Raw genomic sequence first — 21,940 nt, 5'->3', positions numbered from 1 at the left:
GCTCAGCTAGTAATCCAGATATTATTACCTTTGTGGTTCTGCTTTTTAATTTAGCCCCTAGCTGCTCATACTCTCTCAGCAGAACCTCTTTCTTTGTCCTACCTATGCCATTGGTGCCTACGTGGACCATGACAACTGGATCTTTCCCCTCCCACTCCAAGTTTCTCTCCAGCCCAGAGGAGATGTCCTTAACCCTGGCACAGGGCAGGCAACACAGCCTTCGGGACTCACCTTGGCCCTGGCCTTCCACCTTTTGTGCTGCACTATGACCTTGGCCCTTCACCTGGTGACCTACACTATTGGCTTTGGCCTTTCACCTGGTGTCCTGCACTATGATCTTGGCCCTTCATCTGGTGACCTGCACTATGACCTTGGCCCTTCACCTGGTGACCTGCACTATGACCTTGGCCCTTCACCTGGTGTCCTGCATTATGGGCCTTGATTCTTCATCTGGGTATCTCAAGTTCAAAAAGAATAAATCTGTTTCATATAGTTGGGCACCTTTTCATTTCAGCAGCTTCACCTCATAATGAATTCCTTTCACAAAATCTTTACACAAAAGCCCATTGGAGTGGAACTTGGGCTTACAGCACTCAGTGAAATTCTGTTGATGCGTACATGCCTGTCACATCATCAAAGAACACCAGGAGGCTCATGGTACTGACAAAGGTTCCTGGCACTGTGCCAGGACTGTGTAAGTACCCTGCTGTGAGTTGAGCAATTGTCTATTATTTCTAGGATGTAACATATAACAGGACTCTTAACAGAGAACATTGCCATTTGCAAGTCATTGCCAATAAAAAGACAGAGTTAGAGGCAAATACCAGAGGGAAACACAATGTCCTTTCTGTCAGTGTAAGCTGGTCCCTACTGGATGAGGAATAGCGTCATACAGTGGCAACCAGGCGACGAGTAAATCATTACCACACGCTGATAAAAAGCGGAGCAACAGAGGCAGTCTGCTGAGACCCAGTCTGTACGTGGTCTGAATTCTGAAGTTCAATCATTTCATGGCAAGTGTCTTTGGAGAAAAAAAAATAGATTTAGCTGCAGTTAATAGAGAGTTTTTTTGTGTGTGAATTACAGCTTTGAGCATAAAGCCCCTATACACTACTTGGTACCTTCCTCTTGTATGATGTGGTCTCTGCCCCAGCCAGGAACTGGTCCAGCTCTCTTTTGAAGGTGTGCAGCAAATCAGCACTTACTGCATTAGCCAGCGACTTGTTCCATAGGTTTACTTATTCTCTGGGAAAAGAACCATCTAACAGCTAATGAATTCTACCCTGGCGTAACTTATAAGTGTCGAGCTCTGGTTCTCCCCAACCTGTCTAACTGAGATAATTTGTCAGCATGCACACATGTCCCTTCAATATTTGATAGATCTCAAATATTGTGCCTGAATCTATGTTTCTCTAAAGTATATAGACCCAGCTTATTCTGCCTATCTGGGTAGCGAAGGTGTTTTAAGATGGGAATCAATCTTGAACCTATTTCAAAGCTTTAATATTGCCCTCCTCCCCTGCCCTTTAAAAGCCAGTGAAGCCCTTCACTTGTGAAATGTAACCACTGTTGTTATGTAGGGAAATGCGGCGGCCAATCTGTGCACAGCAAGGTTTTGCAAACAGCAACTTGATAAATGACCAAATAATCTTTCTTTTAGTGGTGTTAGTTGAGGGATAATTGCTGGCCAGAACACTAGGAGAACTTTCCTGCTCTTCTTCGAATAGCGCTGTGGGATCTTTCACATCCAGCTGTGGGCTGAGGCATCCATAAACCTAATCTCATTCCCACAGCACCAGTGCACACGGTTGTACTGTTGAATCACTTCATCGGTAGGCATGGAGCAAACACAGCAGATATTTGGCTTGTGTCAGTCATTTCTAAATATAAAGTGGGGATGTTCGCTGATGACTGCACAGTGTTCAGTGCCACTCGCAACTCCTCAGCTAATGGAGCAGTCCATGCCCGCATGCAGCAAGAACTGGATGACATTCAGGCTTGGGCTGATAAGTGGCAAGTAACATTCGAGCCACACAAGTGCCAGGCAATGACTATCTCCAACAAGAGAGCCTCTAACCACCGCCCCTTGACAATCAAGGGCATTACCATCACCGAATCCCCCACCAACAACATTCGGGGGGGTGGGGGTCACCATTGACCAGACACTTAACTGGACCAGCCATGTAAAAAATGTGGCTACAAGAGCAGGTCAGAGGTAGGGTATTCTGCGGCGAGTGTCTCACCTCCTGACTCCCCAAAGCCTTTCCACCACCTACAAGGCACAGGAGTGTGATGGAATACTCTCCACTTGCCTGGATAAGTGCAGCTCCATCAACACTCAAGAAGCTTGACACCATCCAGGACAAAGCAGCCCACTTGATTGGTACCCATCCACCACGTTAAACATTCGCTCCCTCTAACACTGGCGTATCGTGGCTGCAGTGTGTACCATGTACAAGATGCACTGCAGCAAATCGCCAAGGCTTCTTCAACAGCATCTCTCAAACCTGCGACCTCTACCACCTAGAAGGACAAGGGCAGCAGGCGCATGGGAACACCACCACCTTCAAGTTCCCCTCCAAGTTACACACCATCCTGACTTATTGCCGTTCCTTCATCATCACTGGGTCAAAATCCTGGAACTCCCTCCCTAACAGCACTGTGGGAGTACCTTCACCACAGGGACTGCAGCGGTTCAAGGAGGCGGCTCACCGCCACCTTCTCAAGGGCAAGTAGGGATGGGCAGTAAATGCTGGCCTTGCCAGAGACATCCACATCCCATGAACGAATAAAAAAAAAATGACTGGATTGTCATATCGTACAAAATATTATAGATAGTATACTTGTACTTATCTGTGCTTGTCAGTCACTTTTTTTAAATATTCAATTTCGGGAATATGGGTGTCACTGGCAAGACTAGCATTTATTGCCCATCTCTAGTTGTCCTTGAGAAGGTGGTGGTGGGTGTTCTTCTTGAACCGCTGCAGTCCGTCTGGTGAGGTTTTTTTAAAATTCGTTTATGTGATCTGGGCGTCGCTGGCAAGGCCAGCATTTATTGCCCATCCCTAGTTGCCCTTGAGAAGGTGAAGGAACGTCAATAAGTCAGGATGGAGCTGGTGCTCCCACAATGCTGTTAGGGAGTTCCAGGATTTTGACCCAGCAATGATAAAGGAACGGAGATATATTTTCAAGTCAGGATGGTGTGTGACTTGGAGGGGAACTTGGAGGAGGTGATGTTTCCATGCGCCTGCTGCTCTTGTCCTTCTAGGTGGTAGAGTTCGTGGGTTTGGGAGGTGTTGCCGAAGAAACCTTGGCAACTTGCTGCAGTGCACCCTGTAGATAGTACACACTGCAGCCACGGTGGGGGATGTTTAGGCTTGTCAATCAGGTGAAAGTGCTGATCAGGTCGTAGTTTTGTATTGATCTCAAGCCCTGTTTGTGCAGAGCCTTGTCCTGATGTGCAGGGTAGAGTATTGTGGACGAACTTTGTCCACTGTTTGAGTTCTGTGTAGTATTCATAGCCAGAACCTCAAGTTTATCTACGTTGAAAGGTGTGTCCAACAAGATGAAATCCATTAATTGTAAAGATTGCCTGTCACACTTTATAACAAACGCCGTCTCAGATTTGTAGAGTAATAGTTGCCCCAATGGAAGTGAGCCTTTGCCGCAGTGGTAGCATTCCCACCTCTGGGCCAGAAGGTGCAGGGTTCGAACCCCACTCCAGACAGTCCCGGTGAGTGGAGTCGGAGCTCTGACTCTAAATTCTGGATTGAAATCCAACGGGATACTTGCGTCCTGTTGATGTGGGTGGCCCCCCTCATTGTATGGGTTGTGGGAGCCCATAAAACCCTCCCATCGTCTAGGACTAACCACCTTATCAGCTGATGTAAAGATGGTTCTGGCCATTGGAGGAGCGTTAATGCAGCCAGTCAGACTGTTAATCAGCCTGCAAAATCCTTGCATTACTTCACACTGTTCCCCAAAGGGAGCAACGAGAAGACATGAAAAGAAGAAGTAGTCTGAATTCTATTTGTTTCTTGTAACCTAAGCGTGCCCAGAAATACCAAAATTCCCAGTGTAGAGGCTCCCCCATGAGTTTGCTTTATATACAGGTTTTAGGACTTTCCATCTGCCTTTTCTGAATTCTTACTGGAGTAGAACTTCCCAGGTTCTGGGGCCCTGTGTTATCTCTGGCCAGTGGTGCTTGCCAATGTCTAAGCCATGATATTGAGTGTTGGCAATCTATTCAGTCATAGCCGAACCTGTTCCTAATGTCCACACTCATGGAATGTTCCAGCAGGGATTGCTGAATGGGGATCAGCAGCAGGAACTTTGGCTGATTTTTTTTCTCCTTCTCCCGCCCAGCCCAGAGGCACCCAGGAAAAAATGGTATCTGAGAGTGGGACAGGCTGTGTGCGGGTGATGGAGGAGCTGGTATCTGAGAGTGAAACAGGCTGTGTGCGGGTGATGGAGGAGCTGGTATCTGAGAGTGGGACAGGCTGTGTGTGGGTGATGAAGGAGCTGGTATCTGAGAGTGGGACAGGCTGTGTGTGGGTGATGAAGGAGCTGGTATCTGAGAGTGGGACAGGCTGTGTGTGGGTGATGGAGGAGCTGGTATCTGAGAGTGGGACAGGCTGTGTGTGGGTGATGAAGGAGCTGGTATCTGAGAGTGGGACAGGCTGTGTGTGGGTGATGGAGGAGCTGGTATCTGAGAGTGGGACAGGCTGTGTGTGGGTGATGGAGGAGCTGGTATCTGAGAGTGGGACAGGCTGTGTGTGGGTGATGGAGCTGGTATCTGAGAGTGGGACAGGCTGTGTGTGGGTGATGGAGGAGCTGGTATCTGAGAGTGGGACAGGCTGTGTGTGGGTGATGAAGGAGCTGGTATCTGAGAGTGGGACAGGCTGTGTGTGGGTGATGAAGGAGCTGGTATCTGAGAGTGGGACAGGCTGTGTGTGGGTGATGGAGGAGCTGGTATCTGAGAGTGGGACAGGCTGTGTGCGGGTGATGGAGGAGCTGGTATCTGAGAGTGGGACAGGCTGTGTGCGGGTGATGGAGGAGCTGGTATCTGAGAGTGGGACAGGCTGTGTGTGGGTGATGGAGCTGGTATCTGAGAGTGAGACAGGCTGTGTGTGGGCAATGGAGGAGCTGGTATCTGAGAGTGGGACAGGCTGTGTGTGGGTGATGGAGGAGCTGGTATCTGAGAGTGGGACAGTCTGTGTGTGGGTGATGGAGGAGCTGGTATCTGAGAGTGGGACAGGCTGTGTGCGGGTGATGGAGGAGCTGGTATCTGAGAGTGGGACAGGCTGTGTGTGGGTGATGGAGCTGGTATCTGAGAGTGGGACAGGCTGTGTGCGGGTGATGGAGGAGCTGGTATCTGAGAGTGGGACAGTCTGTGTGTGGGTGATGAAGGAGCTGGTATCTGAGTGGGACAGGCTGTGTGTGGGCGATGGAGGAGCTGGTATCGGAGAGTGGGACAGGCTGTGTGTGGGTGATGAAGGAGCTGGTATCTGAGAGTGGGACAGGCTGTGTGTGGGTGATGGAGGAGCTGGTATCACGAGATTGGGACAGGCTGTGTGCGGGTGATGAAGGAGCTGGTATCTGAGAGTGGGACAGGCTGTGTGTGGGTGATGGAGGAGCTGGTATCACGAGATTGGGACAGGCTGTGTGCGGGTGATGGAGGAGCTGGTATCTGAGAGTGGGACAGGCTGTGTGTGGGTGATGGAGGAGCTGGTATCTGAGAGTGGGACAGGCTGTGTGCGGGTGATGGAGGAGCTGGTATCTGAGAGTGGGACACTCTGTGTGTGGGCGATGGAGGAGCTGGTATCATGAGAGTGGGACAGGCTGTGTGTGGGTGATGGAGGGAACATAGAAACATAGAAGATAGGAGCAGGAGTAGGCCATTTGGCCCCTCGAGCCTGTTGCGCCGTTTAATGAGATCATGGCTGATCATCCAAATTCAGTACCCTGTGACATGAATCAGCCATTCATGAAAGAAAGACTTATGAAATAATACTGAGCGGCCTACAGGTGGAGCTGTCCAGGGAGAGTATAAACACTCGGGCACGGGCCCAGCTTGCACAGGACATTCTTAACAGGAACTAGTGAAGGACACAACTAGACCTCCATGTTGGAAAACAGTTGATTAAAGCTTTGTTTAATGCTTAGACCAAGTGCCTAGTAGTTTTCTTATGTCACCCTGTCCCTGCTTTCTCCCCATATCCCTTGATCCCTTTAGCCTTAAGAAATATATCTAACTCCTTCTTGAATATATTTAATAAGTTGGCCTCAACTGCCTTCTGTGGTAGATGTGGTGTATGTAACCTGTTCCACCTTAAGAGAACTTAAGCCTGTTCCACCTTAAGAGATGTACTACTTTCTCTGGCTGCTGTATACTTAATACCGGTGGTGACCACCGGTATATAAGTACTGTGTAGTGATATTGCTGTTAGCATAGCCCTGACCTCCAACTAGTAAAGACCTGTTGAAACGTTATTCTTGTAGTCTGTGTCAGTAATTAATCTTAAATACAACTAGAACACACAGACTTGACAGTAGAGAATTCTACAGGTTCACCACTCTCTGGGTGAATAAATTCCTCCTCATCTCAGTCCTAAATGGCTTACCCCTTATCCTTAGACTGTGACCCCTGGTTCTGGACTCCCCTGCCATCGGGAACATCCTTCCTGTATCTATTCTGTCTAGTCCTGTTAGAATTTTATAAGTTTCAACGAGATCCCCTCTCATTCTTCTAAACTCTAGCGAATATAAGCCTAATCAACCCAATCTCTCTTCATATGTCATTCCTGCCATCCCAGGTATCAGTCTGGTGAATCTTCGTTGCACTCCCTCCATGGCAAGAACATCCTTCCTCAGATAAGGCGACCAAAACTGCACACAATACTCAAGGTGTGGTCTCACCAAGGCCCTGTACAAATGCAGCAAGACATCCTTGCTCCTGTACTCGAATCCTCTCGCTATGAAGGCCAACATACCATTTGCCTTCTTAACCGCCTGCTGCACCTGCATGCTTACCTTCAGCGACTGGCACACAAGGACACCCAGGTCTCGTTGCACTTCCCCTTTCCCAATCTATTGCCATTCAGATAATAATCTGCCTTCCTGTTTTTGCCACCAAAGTGGATAACCTCACATTTATCCACATTATACTGCACCTGCCATGCATCGGCCAAATCACCCAACCTGTCCAAATCATACTGGAGTTTCTCTGCATCCTCCTCACAGCACACACGCCCACCCAGCTTTGTGTCATCTGCAAACTTGGAGATATTACATCTAGTTCGCTCGTCTAGATCATTAATATATATTGTGAATAACTTGGATCCTAGCACCGATCCCTGTGGTACCCCACTAGTCACTGCCTGCCACTCAGAAAAAGACCCGTTTATTCCAACACTTTGCTTCCTGTCTGCCAACCAGTTCTCTATCCAAGTCAGTACCTTACCCCCAATCCCATGTGCTTTAACTTTGCACGCTAATCTCTTATGCGGGACCTTATCGAAAGCCTTCTAAAAGTCCAAATACACCACATCCACTGGTTCTCCCTAATCTATTCCACCAGTTACACCCTCAAAAAATTCCAGTAGATTAGTCAAGCATGATTTACCTTTTGTAAATCCATGTTGACTTTGTCCGATCCTGTCACTGTTTTCCAAGTGCTCTGCTATTACATCTTTTATAATGGACTCTAGCATTTTCCCCACTACCGATGTCAGGCTTACCGGTCTATAATTCCCTGTTTTCTCTCTATCACCTTTTTTAAATAGTGGGGTAACATTAGCTACCCTCCAATCCATGGGAACTGTTCCAGAGTCTATAGAATTTTGGAAGATGACCAGCAATGCATCTATGCAGGAGCTGGTATCATGAGAGTGGGACAGGCTGTGTGTGGGTGATGGAGCTGGTATCTGAGAGTGGGACAGGCTGTGTGTGGGTGATGGAGGAGCAGGTATCATGAGAGTGGGACAGGCTGTGTCTGGGTGATGGAGCTGGTATCTGAGAGTGGGACAGGCTGTGTGTGGGCGATGGAGGAGCCAGTATCTAAGAGTGGGACAGGCTGTGTGTGGGTGATGGAGGAGCTGGTATCTGAGAGTGAGACAGGCTGTGTGTGGGTGATGGAGGAGCTGGTATCTGAGAGTGGGACAGGCTGTGTGGGATAATGAAGGAGCTGGTATCTGAGAGTGGGACAGGCTGTGTGTGGGTGATGGAGGAGCAGGTATCTCGAGAGTGGGACAGGCTGTGTGTGGGTGATGGAGGAGCTGGTATCTGATAGTGAGACAGGCTGTGTGTGTGTGATGGAGGAGCTGGTATCTGATAGTGAGACAGGCTGTGTGTTGGTGATGGAGGAGCTGGTATCTGAGAGTGGAACAGGCTGTGTGTGGGTGATGGAGGAGCTGGTATCTGAGAGTGGAACAGGCTGTGTGTGGGTGATGGAGGAGCTGGTATCTGAGAGTGGGACAGGCTGTGTGTGTGTGATGGAGGAGCTGGTATCTGAGAGTGGGACAGGCTGTGTGTGGGTGAAGATGGAGCTGGTATCTGAGAGTGGGACAGGCTGTGTGTGGGTGATGGAGGAGCTGGTATCATGAGAGTGGGATAGGCTGTGTGTGGGTGATGGAGCTGGTATCTGAGAGTGGGACAGGCTGTGTGTAGGTGATGGAGGAGCTGGTATCTGAGAGTGGAACAGGCTGTGTGGGTGATGATGGAGCTGGTATCTGAGAGTGGGACAGGCTGTGTGTAGGTGATGGAGGAGCTGGTATCATGAGAGTGGGACAGGCTGTGTGTGGGTGATGATGGAGCTGGTATCTGAGAGTGGGACAGGCTGTGTGTGGGTGATGATGGAGCTGGTATCTGAGAGTGGGACAGGCTGTGTGTGTGTGATGGAGGAGCTGGTATCTGAGAGTGGGACAGGCTGTGTGGGTTGATGATGGAGCTGGTATCTGAGAGTGGGACAGGCTGTGTGTCGGTGATGATGGAGCTTGTATCATGAGAGTGGGACAGGCTGTGTGTGGGTGATGATGGAGCTGGTATCATGAGAGTGGGACAGGCTGTGTGGGTGATGGAGCTGGTATCTGAGAGTAGACACTCTTGTTCCTCTCTCAAAACTGCAGGGGAGAAATTCAACATCATTGCCCCCAATGTTTGGGTGTAAATTGAGGAGACCCTACGTTCAATCTTCCCTGGAAGTGCACTGTCTGCCAAATTGGAAGTTGGAGGCTTCTAAGTGTGCAGGGTGCCCGCCTGAAACAAGCGTTAGGTGCCCTGCATGTGTAAATCAGGGCCCTAATGGCGGTTTTAGGATCCTGATTGCAATTGGTCTTGAAATGTGCGGAAATTGCGCTGTGCAGGCTTCGCCCAGTTGTTCCGGGTCTTGGGCAGCCTAACCGGTTGTCCTTAAAAGGATCACTGAAGGCTGCTCAAAAACATCCAGTCAACATTTTAATAGTTTAATTTCTGTGGAGCGAGGAAGAGCAAGAATTGTCCTCCTGGCTCCAAAGAAATACCACCGGGCTGCTGTCGGCACTGCTTCGCCTCCCTCTGCTTCGCCTCCCTCCCCTCCCCCCCACCCTCAAGGACCTACCTGCGGGCCGGTTTTGCTTCAATGACGGCTGGAATTCCTAAGGCCCTGACCGGCGGGCTGCATCGGGACACCTAATTGCCATGCACAGCCTTGCCTGCTTGATTCAAATGGGCCTCGATGCCAATTTGGCTCGGGCCTCTCGCCAATCTTTTCAGGGGCGCGTTTAACTCCTGCCACCGGTTCCGTGCTGGAAACCGAGGCGAGTTGAATTTCTCGCCCTGTAAATGTCTACTGCTGAACAGACTAGGACTGGAGAAGTAAACTTATGCATTATGAATTGCAAGCCATACATTTTTTATTGCAATCAAGATACATTCCCTAAACTGTAGGAGTGGAATTTGTTATTTGAAAGCTGCTTATTAGCCTTCCTCCTACCAAGTGGATTCTCGTGAGATCTCTGCGCTTCTCCAATTCTGGCCTCTTGCGCATCCCCGATTTTCATTGCTCCAGCATTGGCAACCATGCCGTCAGCTGCCTAGGCCCTAAGCTCTGGAATTCCCTCCCTAAACCTCTGTACCGCTCTACCTCTCTTCCTTTAAGGCACTCCTTAAAACCTACCTCTTTGACCAACCTTTAGATCACCTGTCCTGTGAAGCGCCTTGGGAGTTTTTACTGCGCAAAATTCTTTCTTGGCAGCACTGGAAGGCTTGTTGTCATGGCAAGCTGTCTTGTGGAGTTAAACTGTGATCCTTGAAGATTGAAATGGTGGGTGAGGTTTCATTTTCAAGTTGGAAGTCAAAGGCGATGTCCAGATAACATCAGTTGGCCTGCTTTACAAGGGCAGTAACAGAATCCCATGATGCTGAGTGTGGCCTAACCCCCTGTGTTTGTGTTTTTGCCTGTAATGCATATTCCCCGACTGCCATTGTTTTGTGGTCTGCGTACATAGAATTATATAGAAATACGTAATCAGGCCGCTTGGCCCAGCCAGTCCATACTGGCGTTTATCCTCCACATGAGCCGGGGTCCTCATCCCATGTGCCTGTCCTGTTCTTATGCGCCTTTCCTTCAACCACCCATCTAACCTACAGCCTCACAACTCTCTGTATAAAAAAGTTTCTCCTTTTTGTTCCAAATTTCTTACATAGGAACAATAGGAACAGGAGTAGGCCATTCAGCCCCTCGAGCCTGCTCGTCCATTCAGTTTGATCATGGCTGATCTGTACCTCAACTCCTTTTACCCGACTTAGTTCTATATCCTTTGATACCCTTACCTAACAAAAATCTGTTGATCTCAGCCTTGAAAGCTATAATTGTCGCAGCATCCACAGCCTTTTGGGGAAGAGAATTCCAGATTTCCACTACCCTTTGTATGGGAAATGTGCATCCTGATTTCCCTCCTAAATGGCCTAACTCTAATTTGAAGATTATATCCCCTTGTTCTTGATTCCCTCACCAGAGGAAATAGTTTCTCTGTACCTAACCTATCAAATCCTTTTAACATTTTAAAGACCTCAATCAGGTCACACCTCAAACTTCTATACTCAATGAAATACAAGCAACATTTATGCAACCTGTCCTCATAATTTAACCCTCTAAGCCCTGATATCATTCTGGTGAACCTGTGCTGCACCCACTCCAACGCCAATATATCCTTCCTGAGGTGCGGTGCCCAAAACATTTAGGGGGAAGAATTCGGTTGGTTAGCGCCTCCCGTTGGCGCCTCTGGGGGCGTTAGCGGGGCGCTAGGAACTTAGCACCCGATTTTAGCGCAGCTCGCAAAATTCACCAGTTGTTTTGCGGCGGCGCTAAACACTACCGCCACGATCTCCTGTGCCCGCAGATCGTGACGGCAGTCAAGCGTGCAATGCCCCGGACCGGATATTGAGTCGCGTCCCCTGCCTTAGCACCTGCTGCTAGGAACGACAGGTAGAGGGGAACATTTTCAAGTCAGGAAGGGGCTGGGGCAGCGCTATTTAAAGGCAGGCGCTTCCTGCCTTTTCTTGTCGGCAACATTTTTGGTTTTAATGCTGTCCTGAGGAGTTTTGGCCCTCGGCACCACTTTTGATGTTCCTAAGCGCCAAGCTCTTTCCCTGGGCCTATGCATTAGTGCTTCCAACACAATTGCTTTTGAGGTCTCTCCAGGCTGAGATTCAAGGCTGCAATGAACAGGGTGTGGCTGGCCAGCAAGATGGCCCCTACCCTTTAAGAACTGGACAGCGCCAGTCTGTCTGGCTTCCATGGTAACTGACATCTCCTGAGCTTCGGTAGTGTTCTGAGGTAGCGCCTCGCTCACTGACGTTTGCGCCTTAAGAGAGGTGTGTAGCACCTGATTTAGCGCTCCAATCATCTCCAGGGGGCGATAGAGGCGAATATTGCAGTCAGAGGCGATAATTAGCGTCGGGCGCTAAACTTTGCGCCCGGCCGATATTAGCGCCTCAAAATGGGCGATACCGAATTTTTCCCCCTTAATCTTATATCTGTGTCCCCTCCACCACTGGATACAACCTGTTTCTATCTACCCTGTTCCATTCCTTCATAATTTCATATACCTCTGTCAGATCGCCCTTTAATCTGTTCCCTTCTAACAATTTTTCCTTTACCATGAGGCAGCTGGAATTTACCAAATTTTTCAGTTTTTGCTGTACAGGGTCTCACCTTATTGCGTTGTGACTGGGACTGTTCCCTATCCACGTTGGACCGGTTTTGGAGTAGGCTGTCTGGATGACAGATGCAAATCGGACCCCCAATTCTCCATCCACTCTGGTGGCGTGGAGGCTATTGAGGTTTCTGATGAATTTTCATCAGCAGCAAAGTAAACCTCATAACTCAAATCCTAATCCCACCCCATCTGAGTTTTGTCTTGGCAATAGCTGGCGACCCTGAGTGTGACACGGGTTGAGATGATGGCTGCATAATTAGGGGAGGCAGCATTACGTGACACAATTACAGTATTGGTGTATCATGTGACAGGAAGAGGAAGTGAGGCAGCCACTGTGTCGGTGTGTTCCCTGGATGTTTTGTTCTTCCTGTGAGTGAACACTGAGAGCCGGTCAGTCTCTCTTGCTAACTGTAGCAGAATATTGGCATACCCAAGTTATAGTACTGGGGTTTCCAGTGCTGATATGCTGGGGAAAAAGGGGCCACAACAAACTAAATCCCTCCGTGGCTTCACCCCTCCTTATCGCTGTAATCTCCTCCAGACCTATAATCCCCCTCGACCATTGCGCTTCGCCTATTCTGGCCTTTTGAACATCCCCGATTTTAAATGCTCCACCACTGGCGGTCGTGCCTTCAGCTGCCTAGGTCCTAAGCTCTGGAATTCCCTTCCTAAATCTCTCCGCCTCTCTTTCCTCCTTTAAGATGCTCCTTAAAACCTGCCTCTTCGACCAAGCTTATGGTCATCTGCCCTAACATCTCCTTATATGGCTCGATGTCAAAATTTTTTTTATAACACTCCTGTGAAGCGCCTTGGGACATTTTATTACATTAAAGACGCTATATAAATATATACGTTGTTGTTGTCTCAACCACTCCCTGTGGTAACGAGTTCCACATTCTAACCACTCTCTGGATAAAGTTGTTTCTCCTGAATTCCATATTGGATTTATTAGTGACTATCCTCTATTTACAACCCCTAGTTTTGGTCTCCCCCACTAGTGGAAACATCTTCTCTACGCCTACCCTATCAAACCCTTTCATAATCTTAAAGACCTCTGTCAGGTCACCCCTTTGCCTTCTCTTTTCTGGAGACAAGAGCCCCAGTCTGTTCAATCTTTCCTGATAGGTATAACCTCTCAGTTCTGGTATCATCCTTGGAAGTAGAAGGAAAGAGAAAAGGAAGACGAGCAAACCTAAGGGAGGAAAAAAGGCAAATAGGTAGAGAGAAAAGAATGTGAACAATAGATGGGAAACAGATACAGGAGGGGAAGTAAAGTAAATGCACAAACCGTTTTGTAACAGATCTATAGCATTTTTTAAATTTTACATCTGCATGCAATTCCTGTCTACAAAACCTTACTTTCTGTTGTTGCACTTTTATGTCAACTTTTATCAGTATAAAATTCAATGGCCAACTTCAATTACCAAAATCTGCAAAGCCCAGAAGGGAGCATTTTCAAAAGATTGTACTTCTGTTCCCAAGGCCCCACGTATATTGTGGCAAAGTTGTAAAATGGTGCTGCTGCTCGCCCATAAGGGAAAAATTGATGGTGTTGATGCGGTGAACTGTTGGGTTGGAAGAAAATTGATGGAGCAGGTATTGGATCTCAAGGAGGAAAGAAGGCTGAGGGTGGATGGGGGAAGAGAATGTTGTGGCCTGGGGTGAGAGGCAGGAGGACCTGGGGAGACAGAGACAGCTGAGCAGAAGGAGTGGGCAGGAGAAGAGGGGTCGGAGGACATTTTTAGGCATGGAGGGTAAGAGCATGGGATGGTCCTTATCTTCCAGGATGATCCTAGAGTAGAAGGAGGTTTTGGCTGCAGAATTGGAAAGACAGGTAGATCCGGAGGTGAACAGGCCAGTTGTAAGCGTTGTGTGTTTGAGCCCGTGGTCCTCAGATTTGAGGTCACAACGATGCCTCTTGTACCATGGGTGGGAGACAAGCTGGGATGTTGCAGGGTGCAAGGACATCAAAGACAGTGGCAAGGCAATTGTTGGTCAGGACATGACCTCGAAGAGAGAGAGGCTTCACATGACAACAGTCAAATGGGCGCCCATGGGTGTGGGTGGGAGAGTTTTTGTTTGGTGTTTGGTGTGGTTGAGTAAGGGCAAAATGCAGAGGAGCCAAAGGTCAGAGAGGGGGCAGGGTGTCCTTAAGCGCAGGTTGAAGTCGCCGAGGGTGAGAAATTATTCTCTGCAGTGTCTAAGTGAGGACAGTAAAGTATGAGACTTTGGTGATGATGACATCAGAGACCATGAGAGAATGATGGGCAATGAAGACCTTAAAAGAGAAGTGGAAAAACGGGCAGAGAGTGCGGCGCTCAAACATGGGAAAGTGTCGTAGGGAGTATGGGGACAGTCTGAGGTGAGGGCCATACTGCTGCCACAACGGTGGAGGCAGTGAACATGGTGGGAGGTGTATATGGGTGGATAGCTTTGGTTTGAAGGAATGAATCACTCTCTGTGAGCCAGGCTTCAAGTGAAACAAAATATCTGCAAAAGGCAGCTCTGTGCTGTAATCTAATCACCTGCCTCCAGTAAGTTCTTCTTCGGAAAACTACAGCTGATGTCAGCTAGACAGGTGAGTGCAATGCTTACACAGCAGGAGTTGACCATAGCCATTGACTGTTTTTTGACCCTACCAATAATTATTGATGAGGAAGGCCATTCGGCCCATCTTGATTCATCCTTACAGATAGATCCTAACATCTCCCCTTATGGCAACAATTGTTTCTTGAATGATTCCAGACCTTTTGCTTCCACTGTTTTAGCTGGAAGTTTATTCTATACGTTGAGCACTCTGTGTGAAGGATTTCCTGATATCTTTCCTAAAAGCACCCGTAGGTAGTTTGAACCTTTGGCCTAGAAATTCACTATGGCCCCGCCAGCTGGCTAGCGCCCAAAAGTTAGCGCTGGGCGGGGAGCCATTTGCGATCGTCAGATATTCAGTTTTTGCGCCCCAATTCGGAACCGGGCGCTATTCCAGGGTGTGCCCGCCTCCGCTTGGGGCGCTGAAACTGAATTTCAGCGCTCTTGGCGCCGCTGCGCCAGCCGCTGCGGAGCGGCAGGCTGCGGTACTGCAGGCCTCCTCCTTCTTTTAAGGGGGAGCTGCCTGCAACGGGGGAGATCGCCGCTGGATAGTGCCGGCAAATGAGCCCGGCACCACGGAGAAGTGCCGGGTTCGCGGAAAGCAGCCGGCAATGCCGCGGGGGGGGGGGGGGGGTGCGGTGGAGGAGGCCGGGGAAGGAGGTGCGGGCAGGTGGCCGCCGAAAAAGCGGCCGGCCGCACCTCCACCTTAAAGCGCCCCACTAAGGCTACAGTACGGCCCCGTTTTCTGGTCGCTGTTTGCGGCCGCTGCGGAGGAGGCGGCCGCAACTAAATATGGGGATCGGGCCGGTTTCGGGGCGGAACCGGGGCACTGCGCACACCGATGACGTCATCGGTGCCGGCGCAGCGCTAACGGCTACCGCCGCCAATACCGCTGCGCTGAATATCAGCGCAAACTCCTTTTTGGCGCAGAAGCCCTCTTTAGGCGGTAACTGGCCACAAAGCTGGCAGCGCCTTAATGAATTTCTAGGCCTTTGTCTCTTAAGTTATGTTCCCACAGTTTAATGTAATATTCTGGATTAACTTTTTTTGCACCCTTAACAATCTTATATTCCTCAAAAATTACCACTTGGACGCTTCCTTTCCAGGCTGAAAAGCTCAAGTTTCTTCAGTCTTTCCTCATAACTCAGACCCCTGATACTAGGGATCAGCCTTGCGGCTCTTCTCTGTACTAGCTCCAGCGCTTGAATACCTGTCTTGTTTCTTGGTGAGGAGAACCAGATACAGTATTCAACTTACGGTCTGACCAGAGCACACTAAAGTTTGATCACTACCTCCTCTGACTTACATGCTACTGTTTTGGCTGTGTGTAGTCCACCATCCTATTGGCATTGTTGATTGTTGCTCTGCATTGGTAGCCAGTGTGTTACAAGTGTTTGGAACCCCACCACCACAAGATGCCAATCACGGACCCGACCAAGTCATGTGACATCTACCCAATGCCATGTAGCTGATTAGGAGGTTACGCATTCTAGCATTGGACAACCTTATTGATGTTGAATCTCAAATTGTACAGTCTTCATTTTCTATTCAGCGTTAGTTAAAGAAGGACGAGTGAGAAAGGCAAAATGAAACCTTTATTGATTCAGCCCTTATTTGTGTTCTGTATATACGTCACCAATGGCAGCTCCCTGTGTCCAAGAATGACATCTATGTAGTAGTGGCAGATTCCAGAATATAGCTCCATCATTCAAAATACAGCAAAACTTAACTCTGAAACATTGATGGCGCACAACCTGATCTAAATGTATGGCAGTCCTTTCAGGGAGGGGGTGAAGTCTGTGCTGGCAAATGGATGGTACTGCTCCAGATATGGTACATTATTTCAGGGTACTATGCAGGGGGATTTGCAGGTTCCCTCACAATGTAGGTGAGAATTAGTGAGAGGAAGTGGTGCCAAGGGGATGAAGAGGAAAATTGGGTACAGAGGGACTCTGTGTTATCACTTGCCAATTGATGGTTGGAGTGATCCTTAATGTTATCTGGTTGGCTACTGGACTGTGGGTGTCCTCCTATTTAACTGCTGTGCACTGATGTCACTTCCATGCCAATTTTTTGCTTCTTTTAATTAAAAACAAACTAGTTTGTGTATCCTTACTGTTTTGCCAAGCCAAAGTGTTTCACTGTTGTGAGCAAAGATGGCTGCTGAATTCTAGAAAGTTCCCCTTCTCCATATGGTCATGTGAGCCACCGTCCACTGATGCTTGCGTGCCGTCTCCCGGATCAGGATGGGCTCATTCTTCTCGGCCACCAGCTCAAAGTGTGGAGAGAAGATTTGCTTCATCGTATCAAACCCTCGCACCTCCTTGCCGGAGTCATCCTTGTACCCACCCAACCACAGTGACTGTGGAAAGAAAAAAAATGATTGAAATGTGAGTGACCAAAGGTCTGCTAGAATTGATCAGGCAGACACCCTCAGATCGTGGCTCCCGCTCCTATTGAATACTGTGCAATAGTCACATGTTCACATCTGTTTGCTGGCTCTTGGCAGCTTCTGGTAGTTTACACAATGGTGCTGTGTACGGAGCTGATGCTTCAAGGCAAGTGCTGTACCAGCTTACAGATGGCACTGCCGAGTTATACTGCTGCTTCTGCTTCGCTCTCTGGTCAGGTAAGCCGTGTTCTGCTGGGCTAGGCCAAGTACTGCTTACACTTTTACTATTAGCTGAGAGCCAACAGGGCAGTTAGCTCAAGCTGCAATGTTTAAACGGGAAACTGAAAAGGTTCCCAGATGGTCCAATGGACGAGCCAATTTCTTTTAGAATGCTTGGGATTGGTTACAGTTGTATGGCTGTCAGTGTGAGTTGAAGTCTGAGGCTCCTTCCATAAACTCTCTAAATACAGGCTGTGTAACAGAGACACCCTCGATCTAACTCCCTCTGTCTCCATTAGAGACATTACAGAGATCCACCCTCGATCTAACTCCCTCCGTCTCCATTAGAGACATTACAGAGATCCACCCTCGATCTAACTCCCTCCGTCTCCATTAGAGACATTACAGAGATCCACCTTCGATCTAACTCCCTCTGTCTCCATTAGAGACATTACAGAGACACCCTCGATCGAACTCCCTCCGTCTCCATTAGAGACATTACAGAGATACCCTCGATCTAACTCCCTCCGTCTCCATTAGAGACATTACAGAGATCCACCCTCGATCTAACTCCCTCCGTCTCCATTAGAGACATTACAGAGATCCACCCTCGATCTAACTCCCTCCGTCTCCATTAGAGACATTACAGAGATCCACCCTCGATCTAACTCCCTCCGTCTCCATTAGAGACATTACAGAGATCCACCCTCGATCTAACTCCCTCCGTCTCCATTAGAGACATTACAGAGATCCACCCTCGATCTAACTCCCTCTGTCTCCATTAGAGACATTACAGAGATACACCCTCGATCTAACTCCCTCTGTCTCCATTAGAGACATTACAGAGATCCACCCTCGATCTAACTCCCTCCGTCTCCATTAGAGACATTACAGAGATCCACCCTCGATCTAACTCCCTCCGTCTCCATTAGAGACATTACAGAGATACCCTCGATCTAACTCCCTCTGTCTCCATTAGAGACATTACAGAGATACCCTCGATCTAACTCCCTCTGTCTCCATTAGAGACATTACAGATCCACCCTCGATCTAACTCCCTCCGTCTCCATTAGAGACATTACAGAGACACCCTCGATCTAACTCCCTCCGTCTCCATTAGAGACATTACAGAGACACCCTCGATCTAACTCCCTCTGTCTCCATTAGAGACATTACAGAGATACACCCTCGATCTAACTCCCTCTGTCTCCATTAGAGACATTACAGAGATACACCCTCGATCTAACTCCCTCCGTCTCCATTAGAGACATTACAGAGACACCCTCGATCTAACTCCCTCTGTCTCCATTAGAGGCATTACAGAGATCCACCCTCGATCTAACTCCCTCTGTCTCCATTAGAGACATTACAGAGATCCACCCTCGATCTAACTCCATCCGTCTCCATTAGAGACATAACAGAGACACCCTCGATCTAACTCCCTCTGTCTCCATTAGAGGCATTACAGAGATCCACCCTCGATCTAACTCCCTCTGTCTCCATTAGAGACATTACAGAGATCCACCCTCGATCGAACTCCCTCCGTCTCCATTAGAGACATTACAGATCCACCCTCGATCTAACTCCCTCGGTCTCCATTAGAGGCATTACAGAGATCCACCCTCGATCTAACTCCCTCTGTCTCCATTAGAGACATTACAGAGATCCACCCTCGATCGAACTCCCTCCGTCTCCATTAGAGACATTACAGAGACACCCTCGATCTAACTCCCTCCGTCTCCATTAGAGACATTACAGAGACACCCTCGATCTAACTCCCTCCGTCTCCATTAGAGACATCACAGAGACACCCTCGATCTAACTCCCTCCGTCTCCATTAGAGACATTACAGAGACACCCTCGATCTAACTCCCTCTGTCTCCATTAGAGACATTACAGAGACACACCCTCGATCTAACTCCCTCTGTCTCCATTAGAGACATTACAGAGATCCACCCTCGATCTAACTCCCTCCGTCTCCATTAGAGACATTACAGAGATCCACCCTCGATCTAACTCCCTCCGTCTCCATTAGAGACATTACAGAGATCCACCTTCGATCTAACTCCCTCTGTCTCCATTAGAGACATTACAGAGACACCCTCGATCGAACTCCCTCCGTCTCCATTAGAGACATTACAGAGATCCACCCTCGATCTAACTCCCTCCGTCTCCATTAGAGACATTACAGAGATCCACCCTCGATCTAACTCCCTCCGTCTCCATTAGAGACATTACAGAGATCCACCCTCGATCTAACTCCCTCCGTCTCCATTAGACATTACAGAGATCCACCCTCGATCTAACTCCCTCTGTCTCCATTAGAGACATTACAGAGATACACCCTCGATCTAACTCCCTCTGTCTCCATTAGAGACATTACAGAGATCCACCCTCGATCTAACTCCCTCCGTCTCCATTAGAGACATTACAGAGATCCACCCTCGATCTAACTCCCTCCGTCTCCATTAGAGACATTACAGAGATACCCTCGATCTAACTCCCTCTGTCTCCATTAGAGACATTACAGAGATACCCTCGATCTAACTCCCTCTGTCTCCATTAGAGACATTACAGATCCACCCTCGATCTAACTCCCTCTGTCTCCATTAGAGACATTACAGAGATACCCTCGATCGAACTCCCTCTGTCTCCATTAGAGACATTACAGATCCACCCTCGATCTAACTCCCTCCGTCTCCATTAGAGACATTACAGAGACACCCTCGATCTAACTCCCTCCGTCTCCATTAGAGACATTACAGAGACACCCTCGATCTAACTCCCTCTGTCTCCATTAGAGACATTACAGAGATACACCCTCGATCTAACTCCCTCTGTCTCCATTAGAGACATTACAGAGATACACCCTCGATCTAACTCCCTCCGTCTCCATTAGAGACATTACAGAGACACCCTCGATCTAACTCCCTCTGTCTCCATTAGAGGCATTACAGAGATCCACCCTCGATCTAACTCCCTCTGTCTCCATTAGAGACATTACAGAGATCCACCCTCGATCGAACTCCCTCCGTCTCCATTAGAGACATTACAGATCCACCCTCGATCTAACTCCCTCGGTCTCCATTAGAGGCATTACAGAGATCCACCCTCGATCTAACTCCCTCTGTCTCCATTAGAGACATTACAGAGATCCACCCTCGATCGAACTCCCTCCGTCTCCATTAGAGACATTACAGAGACACCCTCGATCTAACTCCCTCCGTCTCCATTAGAGACATTACAGAGACACCCTCGATCTAACTCCCTCCGTCTCCATTAGAGACATTACAGAGACACCCTCGATCTAACTCCCTCCGTCTCCATTAGAGACATTACAGAGACACCCTCGATCTAACTCCCTCTGTCTCCATTAGAGACATTACAGAGACACACCCTCGATCTAACTCCCTCTGTCTCCATTAGAGACATTACAGAGATCCACCCTCGATCTAACTCCCTCCGTCTCCATTAGAGACATTACAGAGATCCACCCTCGATCTAACTCCCTCCGTCTCCATTAGAGACATTACAGAGATCCACCTTCGATCTAACTCCCTCTGTCTCCATTAGAGACATTACAGAGACACCCTCGATCGAACTCCCTCCGTCTCCATTAGAGACATTACAGAGATACCCTCGATCTAACTCCCTCCGTCTCCATTAGAGACATTACAGAGATCCACCCTCGATCTAACTCCCTCCGTCTCCATTAGAGACATTACAGAGATCCACCCTCGATCTAACTCCCTCCGTCTCCATTAGAGACATTACAGAGATCCACCCTCGATCTAACTCCCTCCGTCTCCATTAGAGACATTACAGAGATCCACCCTCGATCTAACTCCCTCCGTCTCCATTAGAGACATTACAGAGATCCACCCTCGATCTAACTCCCTCTGTCTCCATTAGAGACATTACAGAGATACACCCTCAATCTAACTCCCTCTGTCTCCATTAGAGACATTACAGAGATCCACCCTCGATCTAACTCCCTCCGTCTCCATTAGAGACATTACAGAGATCCACCCTCGATCTAACTCCCTCCGTCTCCATTAGAGACATTACAGAGATACCCTCGATCTAACTCCCTCTGTCTCCATTAGAGACATTACAGAGATACCCTCGATCTAACTCCCTCTGTCTCCATTAGAGACATTACAGATCCACCCTCGATCTAACTCCCTCCGTCTCCATTAGAGACATTACAGAGACACCCTCGATCTAACTCCCTCCGTCTCCATTAGAGACATTACAGAGACACCCTCGATCTAACTCCCTCTGTCTCCATTAGAGACATTACAGAGATACACCCTCGATCTAACTCCCTCTGTCTCCATTAGAGACATTACAGAGATACACCCTCGATCTAACTCCCTCCGTCTCCATTAGAGACATTACAGAGACACCCTCGATCTAACTCCCTCTGTCTCCATTAGAGGCATTACAGAGATCCACCCTCGATCTAACTCCCTCTGTCTCCATTAGAGACATTACAGAGATCCACCCTCGATCTAACTCCCTCCGTCTCCATTAGAGACATAAC

The 21,940-nt window shown here is 48.6% G+C and overlaps 2 protein-coding genes across 11 annotated transcripts in view; one reads left to right on the top strand and one right to left on the bottom strand.

Moving 5' to 3' along the window:
* kif1aa (kinesin family member 1Aa) overlaps positions 1 to 21,940 on the top strand; it is a 599,030-nt gene that overhangs the window by 138,928 nt on the left and 438,162 nt on the right. The window lies entirely within an intron of this gene.
* The window catches only part of LOC147116024 (uncharacterized), a 36,269-nt gene continuing 30,689 nt past the window's right edge, over positions 16,361 to 21,940 (bottom strand). Inside the window, exon 4 of the mRNA XM_085990735.1 lies at positions 16,361 to 17,145. Coding sequence (XP_085846861.1) covers positions 16,954 to 17,145 — 192 coding nt within the window. The 3' untranslated portion in view covers positions 16,361 to 16,953. The remainder of the gene's footprint in view (positions 17,146 to 21,940) is intronic.

The sequence above is a fragment of the Somniosus microcephalus genome, chromosome 6 (genome assembly GCF_052327205.1).
Source record: "Somniosus microcephalus isolate GS21.2 chromosome 6, FLI_Smic_1.0, whole genome shotgun sequence".
Classification (NCBI taxonomy): Eukaryota; Metazoa; Chordata; class Chondrichthyes; order Squaliformes; family Somniosidae; genus Somniosus; species Somniosus microcephalus.
The sequence above is the reverse complement of the archived record's forward strand: the minus strand, read 5'-3'. Positions and strand labels throughout refer to the sequence as shown.